Source organism: Rana temporaria, chromosome 3 (assembly GCF_905171775.1).
Source record: "Rana temporaria chromosome 3, aRanTem1.1, whole genome shotgun sequence".
Classification (NCBI taxonomy): Eukaryota; Metazoa; Chordata; class Amphibia; order Anura; family Ranidae; genus Rana; species Rana temporaria.
The window spans coordinates 6,865,200-6,877,990 of NC_053491.1; the positions used below are offsets into that span (position 1 = coordinate 6,865,200).

Here is a 12,791-nt window from a genome sequence, read left to right on the forward strand (position 1 = left end):
GCAAAAAGTAAAAAATATTGCATTTTTTTCAAAATTGTCGCTCTATTTTTGTTTATAGCGCAAAAAATAAAAACCGCAGAGGTCATCAAATACCACCAAAAGAAAGCTCTATTTGTGGGGAAAAAAGGACGCCAATTTTGTTTGGGAGCCACGTCGCACGACCGCGCAATTGTCTGTTAAAAACGACGCAGTCCCGAACTGTAAAAACCCCTTGGGTCTTTAGGCAGCATATTGGTCCGGGGCTTAAGTGGTTAATACACACTACTGAGGTCGCTCCGACTTCAGAAAAGGTTCCTGTACTACTTCAATCTGACTTCTAGGCGACTTGTACCCATTGATTTCAATGGAAGTCATCTCAGAAGTCGGATCACTGTCTTAACCACTTAAGCCCCGGACCATATTGCTGCCTAAAGACCCAAGGGGTTTTTACAGTTCGGGACTGCGTCGCTTTAACAGACAATTGCGCGGTCGTGCGACGTGGCTCCCAAACAAAATTGGCGTCCTTTTTTCCCCACAAATAGAGCTTTCTTTTGGTGGTATTTGATCACCTCTGCGGTTTTTATTTTTTGCGCTATAAACAAAAATAAATTTTTCCTCAGTTTAGGCCGATACGTATTCTTCTACCTATTTTTGGTAAAAAAAAATCGCAATAATCGTTTATCGGTTGGTTTGCGCAAAATTTATAGCGTTTACAAAATAGGGGATAGTTTTTTTGCATTTTTATTTTTTTATTTTTTTTACTACTAATGGCGGCGATCAGCGATTTTTTTCGTGACTGCGACATTATGGCGGACACTTCGGACAATTTTGACACATTTTTGGGACAATTGTCATTTTCACAGCAAAAAATGAATTTAAATTGCATTGTTTATTGTGAAAATGACAGTTGCAGTTTGGGAGTTAACCACAGGGGGCGCTGTAGGAGTTAGGGTTTACTTTGTGTGTGTTTACTAGTGTAGGGGGGTGTGGCTGTAGGAATGACGTCATCGATCGTGTCTTCCCTATAAAGGGAATGACGCGATCGATGCGCCGACACAGTGAAGCACGGGGAAGCCGTGTTTACATACGGCTCTCCCCGTTCTTCAGCTCTGGGGAGCGATCGCGACGGAGCGGCTATAAACAAATAGCCGCGCCGTCGTCCCGGATCGATCCCCAAGCGGACCCCCCACCCACGTCTAGCAGAGGACGTACAGGTACGTGATTGTGCCTGTCCGTGCCATTCTGCCGACATAAATGTACATGAGGAGGTCGGGAAGTGGTTAACTGAAGCAACAATACAGGAAGATAACATTTCTCCCTCCCACAGAGCTGATTGTTGTTTGATTGGCCACTGGAAAGCCTCCTGTCCTGGAGGCAACTTGAAGTTGCCTTGTGAGTTGCCTGATGATTCATACTCAAGTCCGGTCCAAGTTGCCTCCCAAAGTCGTGCTGGAAGTCGTGTTGCCCCCCTGTGTGAACAGGGACAGCTAGCAGCAAAAATATGCAGGCGTAGGACACACCACTTTGCCACGCCCCCTTAAAGGAGAATTGTACCAAAAAAAAAACAAGAATGGTTAAACCCACAAGTGCTTTTTTTTTTTTTTTTTTTTACCACCACTATTCCTTTATATTGGGCTTTTGGAATTTACAAATGTAGCAATTTAGAAATCAGATGAAGGGTTTAGCGCTGGGAAACACTTTTTGATAGATAAAAAGTGAATTTTATATACAGTGGGACCTCGGATCGCGAGTAACGCGGTTAACGAGCGTTTCGCAATACGAGCGCAGTTTTAAAAAAAATCCTAACTCGGTTTGCAACACGAGCAGGATTCAAGCCAAAGCGGTGTGCAGTACCGCGTTTGGCCTGAGGTGGGGGGGGGGCATCGGAGCCGAGCGGGGCTAAACGGCGCAGATCGCAGCCGTTCGGGAATGCTCGGAAAGACACAGAAATACTCTGTTCTTGAGCCTTCCTGAGGTGTCCTCGGGCCTTTCCGGCTGTTTCCGAGGCTCTCCGGCGCCCCCCCCCCCCGCCTCTGGCCACATGCGGTATTGCATGCCATTGAAGTTAATGCGGAACAAATTATTTTTGTTTACATTGACTTCAATGGGGAAACTCGCTTTGATATGCGAGTACTTTGGATTACGAGCATTCTCCTGGAATGGATTATACTCGTAATCCGAGGTTCCACTGTACATCTATATAGATCAGACCAAAATGAGGGACAAATGAGGAGGAAAGAGGGACAGAGGGACATTGCTATAAATCAGGGACAGTCCCTCGAAATCAGGGACAGTTGGGAGCTATGACTATTTGATGTGATTTGGGGGGTGTGTGTAGGGGGAGGGGTTTTGGGGGGGTCGTGGTTGAGTTCCAGCACCTATTGTTTGAGAGAAAAAAAGCCCTGAAGAGAGCTAAACCAACATGGCTGCTATCTCTGCACATTTTATACATAAAACTGGTGCTGCTCTATGATGCACCCTCCCCCAATATACTTACCTGTGCCCGATCTCGATCTAGCCCTGTGCACGAGAGCAAGCGGCTCACTCGGCTCTTTCTTTGCTCATAAGCTCAGAGACAGCTCTGGCAGCCATTGGCTCCACCTACTGGCCCAGATTCAAGAAGCACTTGCGCCCGCGCAACCATAGGTTGCGCGGCGCAAGTGCTTACTTGCTCCGGTGTAACGAGTGCTCCTGATTCAGGAACCTCGTTACACCGACTGCAGCCTAGGATGTGACAGACATAAGCCTCCTTATGCCTTCACATCTCAGGCTGCATTCTTGCGTTGGCCGCTAGGGGGCGCGGCCTTTGTGATCGGCGTGTAGTATGCAAATTGCATACTACCACCGATTCACAAAAGTTGCGCGGGCCCTGCGCACGCAAGGTACGGAGTTTCCGTACGGCGACTTTAGCATAAGGTTGCTCCTGCTATAGCAGGGGCAACCTATGCTAAAGTATAGCTGCGCCTCCCACCCGTGAAATTTGAATTTCACGTTGTTTACGTAAGTGATTCGTGAATGGCGCTGGACGCCATTCACGTTCACTTAGAAGCAAATGACGTCCTTGCGACGTCATTTGCCGCAATGCACGTCGGGAAAGTTTCCCGACGGAGCATGCGCTGTTCGCTCGGCGCGGGAGCGCGCCTAATTTAAATGATTCCCGCCCCCGGCGGGATCATTTACATTAGGCAGCCTTACGCCCGGCTGTTTAGCATATCGCCCGCGCAATTTACGGAGCTACTGCTCCGTGAATCGCTGGGCAAATGGAAATATTTGCGTGGGCGCAGAGAAAAATCTTTGCTCTTTGCCCACGCAAATATTGCTCCATTCTACCTGAATCTGGGCCACTGTCAATTACAGCCAGTGAGGAGGGAGCATAAGGCTGGTGCCAAGCAGGGCCGTCTTTAAGGCAGGGCAAAAAGGGGCCCTGTCATTGTTGTGGGGCCCAAAGCAGCTGCCTCATACTTGCCAACTATCCCAGTTTAAATTCCCTTGTCCCTTGAAGTTTTAGTCCTGTGCTGTGTCCCGATATCTCAGTGTGAAGTTCTGTTACTAATGCTTCCCAGCTCTGCCCTATTGTTGTGTACAGATGGCTCACCTGCAGACCCTGTGTTTACATGTAAATAACCGTCATTCATATGTAAATAACGGGAGCATTCATATGTAAATAGCTGAGCCCGGCGCATTAATATGTAAATAAATGCGGCATTCACATTCATATGCCCCTCTGCAGTGAAGAGATGATGTGCTGAAACCTCTAGCGACCAATCTGTGAGCAGTATCACTGTACAGTAACCTCTAGCAACCAATCAACAAGAAGAAATCATGTGCCGTAACCTTTAGCAAACAGCCTGTAAGTGGTAATGATATGCTGTAACCTCTAGCAACCAATCAATGAGCAGTATTACTGTACAGTAATCTCTAGCAACCATTTAACAAGAAGAAATCACGTGCTGTAACCTCTAGCAAACGAATCAGTGAGCCGTAATGTGTGCTGTAACCTCTAGCAACCAGTCAGTAAGCGGTAATGATATGCTGTAACCTCTAGCAACCAATCGCAATCACTGCCTGATCTGATACAGTAAACTGATTTTAAGTCTAGCTGATACTTATTGTATGTCTCAGAGCAGGTGGAGAGAAAAATTGCATGGGGGGGGGGGGGTAAGATTTTTTATTGCCCAGGGTCCAATCAACATTAAAGACAGCCCTGGTGCCAAGCTGCGCTCTTTGTGTCTATGGACACGCAGAGCCAGCTCGGGGGAGAGCCCACATGAGTGCTCCCCATAGTAAAGCGGCTTGCTATAGGGAGCACTCAGTAGGGGGGGGGAGGAGCCAGAAGCACCGGCGGGGGACCTGAGAGTAGGAGGATCGAAGCTGCTCTATGCAAAACCATTCACCAGGAAAGTGTTAAAAAAAAAGAAATGAAGGGTTTGCAATCACTTTGAAGAGGAATTCCAGGTGTGAATAATTTTACAAAGTTACATTGTTTCAGCTTGGACCAATGTAAGCAGACATGTGCAATACCCGTGGGATTCCTCTAGAACCGGGGTAAGCAATTAGCGGACCTCCAGCTGTTGCAAAACTAAAACTCCCATCATGCCTCTGGGAGTCATGCTTGCGGCTGTCAGTCTTGCAATGCCTCATGGGACTTGTAGTTTGGCAACAGCTGGAGGGCCACCAGTTTGACTGCTCTTCTCTAGAGGAACCCTTAGTAACCTCTAGACGTGAGGGGGTGTCAAACTGGCGGACCTCCAGCTGTTTCAGAACTACAACTCCCATCATGCCTCTGGGTGTCATGCTTGCGGCTGTCAGCCTTGCATTGCCCCATGGGACTTGTAGTTCTGCAACAGCTGGCGGGTCCGCTAACTGCATATCCCTGCCCTAGAATCTGGAAATCATTGTAGTAGACACCCACTCCGGCACCGATCTCCACTAGCTCCTGGGTCCCGTGGCCGAGCGGCCGCCCGGCTGCACAGGAGGTTGGCCACTTGTTATGGGTGCCATTCAGAGACTGCTTTGCATCCTCTCAATGAATGTAATGCGTTCTCTCTGATTGGATGAGGTGGAAACGCAGGGTGGTAATAATGACACCTCCTGTGTTCACAATGCAGCAGGGCGGCTGCTTGGCCCAGGGGCCCCCCGTAAGCTGGTGAAGATCGCTGTAGTAGCCGATATAGCAGCCATTCTCAATCAAGGTTCCAAGCAGCCCTAGGGTTCTCCTCTAGAGAAGAGGAGTCAAACTGTGGCCCTCCAGCCATGGGCGTCTGCAGGTAGGGGCAAGGGGAGGCAATCGCCCCCCCCCCCTAGAATCATCACAAAGGTGTTTTAGTTGCTAGCCGCAGTGGCCGCCACTGACTTTTTTTCCTGAGTCAGCCGGATGCTCTCTGTCCTGACCAGGGCAGACTGACAACTCATGGGGCCCCCGGGCAATAGAAGATTATGGGGCCCCCAGGCTTACAGATGGCCACCACGCCAGGAGGCAGTGCAGAGGCGGGGCAGATAAAATCTCAGGATTTTCACATCAAAAACATGTCGGTTTCGGACATATCAGGGACAGATGTAAAAAAAAAACGGATTTTTACATACTGTCCCTGGTTTTACTGAGCCTGGCAAATCTGATGGGGCCCCCTAGTGGCATGGGGCCCTCGGGCAGTGCCCGAGCGACTCAATGGTCAGTCCGCCCCTGGTCCTGAGACATCTGATGTACCTCCCTCACCCCCGGCCCCATCATTGGATGAAATGGCTTGGCTGTCCCGCCGCTCCTCTTCAGTGATTGCCTGCCTGTGTACATGTTGTGTAGATCCAGCCGGCATCGGCACTGCCTACTCAGTGCAGTCAGGGTCCGAGCCGCCGAGTGATACGCTACCAGTGCCTACTAGTGTTGCTCACGAATATTCGTATTGCGAATATTCGGCTCGAATATGGCATATTCGAGTATTCGCGATATATTTCGAATTTCGCGGTGAATATTCGCTATTCCGAATATTCAAATTTTTACAATTTTATTTTTAGAACAGATCACATCCTAGAGATCTCCATCGACGTCTAAAAGCATTGCTGGTATGATTAGAGACCCTGGGCCGAGTAGCTGAAGCGATCATTTTATCTTGCCGAAAAATCGCAATGCGATTATTCGGCAATCGGAATATCGCGCGATTATTTTCTCCGCCCTTCTTTTGCATCAGAGCCAATCAGAGTGCTCCTACCGCAGTTGTCGAAATTCCGCAATAAATATCGCATTCACATTTTGCGAAATTTCGATAAAATATCACGAATATTCTGAGCCAATCAGAGGGCTCCTACCGCAGTTGTCGAAATTCCGCAATAAATATCGCATTCACATTTTGCGAAATTTCGATAAAATATCACGAATATTCTGAGCCAATCAGAGGGCTCCTACCGCAGTTGTCGAAATTCCGCAATAAATATCGCATTCGCATTTTGCGAAATTTCGATAAATATCATGAATATTCTGAGCCAATCAGAGGGCTCCTACCGCAGTTGTCGAAATTCCGCAATAAATATCGCATTCGCATTTTGCGAAATTTCGATAAAATATCACGAATATTCTGAGCCAATCAGAGTGCTCCTACCGCAGTTGTCGAAATTCCGCAATAAATATCGCATTCACATTTTGCGAAATTTCGATAAAATATCACGAATATTCTGAGCCAATCAGAGGGCTCCTACCGCAGTTGTCGAAATTCCGCAATAAATATCGCATTCATTTTGCGAAATTTCGATAAAATATCACGAATATTCTGAGCCAATCAGAGGGCTCCTACCGCAGTTGTCGAAATTCCGCAATAAATATCGCATTCGCATTTTGCGAAATTTCGATAAATATCACGAATATTCTGAGCCAATCAGAGGGCTCCTACCGCAGTTGTCGAAATTCCGCAATAAATATCGCATTCGCATTTTGCGAAATTTCGATAAAATATCACGAATATTCTGAGCCAATCAGAGGGCTCCTACCGCAGTTGTCGAAATTTCGCAATTATTTTCGCATTCGCAATAGCGAAATTTCGCAAACATTTCATTTCGATAAAATATCACGAATATTCGAATTTAGCGAATATTTCTCGAATATTCGGCTATATATTCGTGATATATCGCGAAATCGAATATGGCGTATTCTGCTCAACACTAGTGCCTACTCATCATCACATGACAGGAAGTCCTGACCTGAAGGGAGTGGCAAGCAACAGAAGGAACAAACACACGGATAGCAGCAGTCAAAATTGCTGGAAAGTTGTGCGGACGCCCATGCCTCCAGCTGCTGCCAAACTACAAGTCCCATGAGGCATTGCAAGGCTGACAGGTACAAACGTGACTCCCAAAGGCAGAGGCATGATGGGACTTGTAGTTCTGCAAAAGCTGGAGGGCCACCAGTTTGACCCCCCCCCCCCCCCACGTCTAGGGGTTACTGAGGGTTCCTCTAGAGAAGAGCAGTGAAACTGGCGCCCCTCCAGCTGTTGCCAAACTACAAGTCCCATGAGGCATTGCAAGGCTGACAGGTACAAACGTGACTCCCAAAGGCAGAGGCATGATGGGACTTGTAGTTCTGCAAAAGCTGGAGGGCCACCAGTTTGACCCCCCCCCCCCACGTCTAGGGGTTACTGAGGGTTCCTCTAGAGAAGAGCAGTGAAACTGGCGCCCCTCCAGCTGTTGCCAAACTACAAGTCCCATGAGGCATTGCAAGGCTGACAGGTACAAGCGTGACTCCCAGAGGCATGATGGGACTTGTAGTTCTGCAACAGCTGGAGGGCCGCCAGTTTGACACCCCCGCTTTAGAGGTTACTAAGGGTTCCTTGAGCCGTGGCTGATGAACTCCCCGTCTGATGGTGCCGGCATAGCTCCATGTTCATCGCCGCTTGGCAAAGTCATCAGCATAACACCAATTGTCCTTTATAACTGTCTATAAGGGCGACATTCTGACCACAGCTGCAGGGGGCGCATTATTCCTGCTGACCACACATTGGAAGTGGTGGTTTTTCTGCCGGTGACCTCCAAAGAATTGGTGTTAGTAAAGGTTCCCCAATGCCTGGAAATGATTTGAAGGGTTCCTCTGGGGTTGAGAAAGACTGTTCTAGAGCAGTGGTCTCCAAACTGCGGCCCGGGGGCCAGAAGATGCGGCCCTTCGATTGCTTTTTCCGGCCCTTGAGGCACTATTTCCACCAATAATGGGGCCTAATTTCCCCCCACTGACACTAATTCCCCCACTGGCACAACTCCTTCCAATGACACCAACGACAGGGGCACTATTTCTCCCAATGACACCAGTGATGGGCCACAATTACTCCCATTGACACCCACGATAGGGCACAATTCCTCCCAATGACACCCATGGTGGGGCACAGTTTCTCTCAATGATGGGGGCACACTTCCTCCCAATGACACCCATTATAGGGCACAGTTTCTCCCAGTGATGGGGGCGCAATTCCTCCCAATGACACCCATGATGGGGCACAGTTTCTCCCAGTGATGGGGGCGCAATTCCTCCCAATGACACCCATGATAGGGCACAGTTTCTCCCAGTGATGGGGGCGCAATTCCTCCCAATGACACCCATGATAGGGCACAGTTTCTCCCAATGATGGGGCACAATTCCTCCCAATGACACCCATGATGGGGCACCGTTTCTCCCAATGATGTTACACAATTCCTCCCAATGACACCCACGATGGGGCACAGTTTCTCCCAATGACAGAGCACAATTTCTACCAATGACACCCATGATGGGACACAGTTTCTCCCAATGACCAGACACAATTACTCCCATTGACACCCACGATAGGGCACAGTTTCTCCCAGTGATGGGGGCGCAATTCCTCCCAATGACACCCATTATGGGGCACAGTTTTTCCCAGTGATGGGGGCGCAATTCCTCCTAATGACACCCAGTATGGGGCACAGTTTCTCCCAATGATGTTACACAATTTCTCCCAATGACACCCATGATGGGGCACAGTTTCTCCCAATGATGGGGCACAATTCCTCCCAATGACACCCATCATGGGGCACAGTTTCTCCTTATGATGTTACACAATTTCTCCCAATGACACCCATGATGGGGCACAGTTTCTCCCAGTGATGTTAAACAATTCCTCCCAATGACACCCACGATAGGGTACAGTTTCTCCCAATGATGGGGCGCAATTCCTCCCAATGGCACCAATGATGGGGCACAGTTTCTCCCAATGACACCCATGATGGGGCACAGTTTCTCCCAATGACGGCACAATTCCTCCCAATGACACCCATGATACGGCACAGTTTCTCCCAGTGATGGGGGCGCAATTTCTCCCAATGACACCCATGATGGGGCACAGTTTCTCCCAGTGATGGGGGTGCAATTCCTCCCAATGACACCCATTATGGGGCACAGTTTTTCCCAGTGATGGGGGCGCAATTCCTCCCAATGACACCCATTATAGGGCACAGTTTCTCCCAGTGATGGGGGCGCAATTTCTCCCAATGACACCCGTGATGGGGCACAGTTTCTCCCAATGATGGGGCGCAATTCCTCCTAATGACACCCATTATGGGGCACAGTTTCTCCCAATGATGTTACACAATTCCTCCCAATGACACCCATGATAGGGCACAGTTTCTCCCAGTGATGGGGGCACAATTCCTCCCAATGACACCCATGATGGGGCACAGTTTCTCCCAATGATGTTACACAATTCCTCCCAATGACACCCATGATGGGGCACAGTTTCTCCCAATGACCGGACACAATTACTCCCATTGACACCCACGATAGGCACAGTTTCTCCCAGTGATGGGGGCGCAATTCCTCCCAATGATACCCATTATGGGGCACAGTTTATCCCAGTGATGGGGCGCAACACTATCTCCTAATGACACCCATTATGGGGGCACAGTTTCTCCCAAGATGTAACACAATTTCTCCCAATGACACCCATGATGGGGCACCAGTTTCTCCCAATGATGTTACCACAATTTCTCCCATTGACACCACGATAGGGCACAGTTTCTCCCAGTGATGGGGGGGCGCAATTCCTCCCAATGACACCCATTATGAGGGCCACAGTTTTTCCCAGTGATGGGGGCGCATTCCTCCTAATGACACCCATTATGGGGCACAGTTTCTCCCAATGATGTTACACAATTCCTCCAATGACACCCATGATAGGGCCACAGTTTCTCCCAGTGATGGGAGCGCAATTCCTCCAATGGACACCCATTATGGGGCACAGTTTCTCCCAATGATGTTACACAATTCCTCCCAATGACACCCACGATAGGGCACAGTTTCTCCCAATGATGGGGCGCAATTCCCTCCCAATGGCACCAAAGATGGGGCACAGTTTCTCCCAATGACACCCCATGATGGGGCACATTTTCTCCCAGTGATGTTACACAATTCCTCCCAATGACACCCACGATAGGGCACAGTTTCTCCCAATAACAGGGCACAATTCTTCCCAATGACACCCATGATACGGCACAGTTTCTCCCAGTGATGGGGGCGCAATTCCTCCCAATGACAACCATGATGGGGCACAGTTTCTCCCAGTGATGGGGCGCAATTCCTCCAATGACACCCATGATAGGGCACAGTTTCTCCCAGTGATGGGGGCACAATTCCTCCCAATGCCACCCATGACGGGGCACAGTTTCTCCCAATGATGGGGCACAATTCCTCCCAATGACACCCATGATCGGGCACAGTTTCTCCCAGTGATGGGGGCACAATTCCTCCCAATGACACCCACGATTGGGCACAGTTTCTCCAGTGATGGGGCGCAATGACTCCCAATGACACCAACAAAGGTGTCCAATTCCTCCACTAACACAATGACGGGGGCACAATTTTTCCCCACCGGGAACCTTTTCTACTTCCAATAGCCACCGTCCGGCCCCCCCTAAAGCCTGAAGAACCGTAAACTGGCCCCTTGTTTTGGAAGTTTGGAGACCCCTGTTCTACAGAATGCGGGATTCAGCAGAATACGGAAAAAGGTTCACCGGACCCACCAATACTCTAAACAATCGTCTTCCTACTCTCCAGGAAGGACTTCCTACCGACGTTCATCAGAAACATGGAATGTAGAAACTCAAGAAGTGCTGACAACGTGTCGAAGAAAAGGCACAAAAGATGAAATGGTTTTTGTATTGCTGTTGGAAAGGATGTTGCGTCATCTCTTTGGCTGTTCGTTTTTTGTCCTCTACTCGTCCTGCTTTCGTATTATTTTCTTCCTTTGCTTTGAGTACTTGGTGAACCGCGAGGTCTTCGGGGACCACCATGTATGTGTGTCAGCCTTATTGTGTGATGACTGTCCAAGAGGGTCTCTGGAGGGAGGAGGACTTCTCTAATCCAGTTACATACAGAAAAAGGGAAAGACCTTACTGGAATCCATACTTCATCGTATCGGTAATATGTGCGTTGTGTTTGTGTGGTGCTTTTATGGTGACATCGTGTTGCCGCCCCCCACTACTTCATATTGTAGGAAGATGTAGGAGCGTCTCTTCGATCTCCTCCTAGTCACCATGAACAGGACGCCCGGTTGGGTGCAAGTAAGGATCGGTCATCGGTCTTCTGGTCATTGCTAAGAATTTAGGACTTCATGGTGCAAATGGGGACAACGATGACCAGAATGACCGTGCAGGCCGCTGCCGTGATGAGTGCCGCCATCTTACAGACCTTGGCGCGTCGGAACTCGGCTTCTTTCCTCTTCAGCAGAGAATCGTAACCTGGAGTGTAGATGTCCTCCATCCAAAACTCCAAATTGTTTGGATTCAGGGATTCTTGAGCCTGTTAAATACAAGATGGGTCATGACAACGCTACCGAATTGCTTTCAGTTGATTACAATTAAATACACCGCATGATTTCCTGATGTCAATGTCAGCACGGCTGGGTATAGGCTCCAACCCCCGCCCATGCTACAGGACTTAAAGTGGAGGTTCACCCGAAAAGTTATTTTTAACCTTAGATTGAGGCTCGTTTTGTGAAGGGGAATCGGGTAGTTTTTTTAAAATCGAAGCCGTACTTACCGTTTTAGAGAGCGATCTCCTCCGCCGCTTCCGGGTATGGGCTGCGGGACTGGACGTTCCTATTTGATTGACAGGCTTTCGACGGTCCGCAAACATCGCGTCACGATTTTCCGAAAGTAGCGAACGCCGGTGCGCAGTCGCCGTATAGAGCCGCACTGATGTTCGGCTTCTTTCGGCTACTCGTGACGCGATGTATGCGACCATCGGAAGCCTGTCATCAAATAGGAACGCCCAGTCCCGCAGCCCATACCCGGAAGCAGCGGAGAAGATCGCTCTCTAAACGGTAAGTACGGCTTCAATTTTAAAAAACTACCCGATTCCCCTTCACAAAATGAGCCTCAATCTAATGTTAAAAAATACATTTTCGGGTGAACTCCCGCTTTAACTTATATAAATTTGAGCCCACCTCTATCTTCTTTTCTTTGTCCCTCTATCCTCTATTGTTCTCTTTCCCTCTTTTTCTCTCTGTTTGTCATTTTATTTTAAAAGTCAAACGTCATACTATATAATCTTATTAGCCCTCACTGCCCTTTGTATGGAATGACACTCAGCGGCGTTGCTAGGCGGGTGCGGGGGGTGTGTGCCGCACCCGGGTGACACCCGCCAGAGGGGTGACACCCGTGGGTAGTGGCACCACTAACACCGCTGCTGCCCTGATTAGCTGAGCCTCGCGCCGCTGTGTCTCTCAGCGGAGCGGACCGAAGCCCCGCCTCCCCTCCTCTATGTTTACATCCACGGAGGGGGAGGAGGAGCCTGCGCTTAAGGGACACACACCGCTGTATTTGGAGGG

At 49.1% G+C, this 12,791-nt stretch overlaps 1 protein-coding gene across 1 annotated transcript in view; it reads right to left on the minus strand.

The window, feature by feature from the left end:
- Window positions 1-11,206: 11,206 nt before the first annotated feature.
- The window catches only part of MINAR1 (membrane integral NOTCH2 associated receptor 1), a 109,895-nt gene continuing 108,310 nt past the window's right edge, over window positions 11,207-12,791 (minus strand). The window contains exon 4 of the mRNA XM_040342190.1: window positions 11,207-11,761. Coding sequence (XP_040198124.1) covers window positions 11,564-11,761 — 198 coding nt within the window. The 3' untranslated portion in view covers window positions 11,207-11,563. The remainder of the gene's footprint in view (window positions 11,762-12,791) is intronic.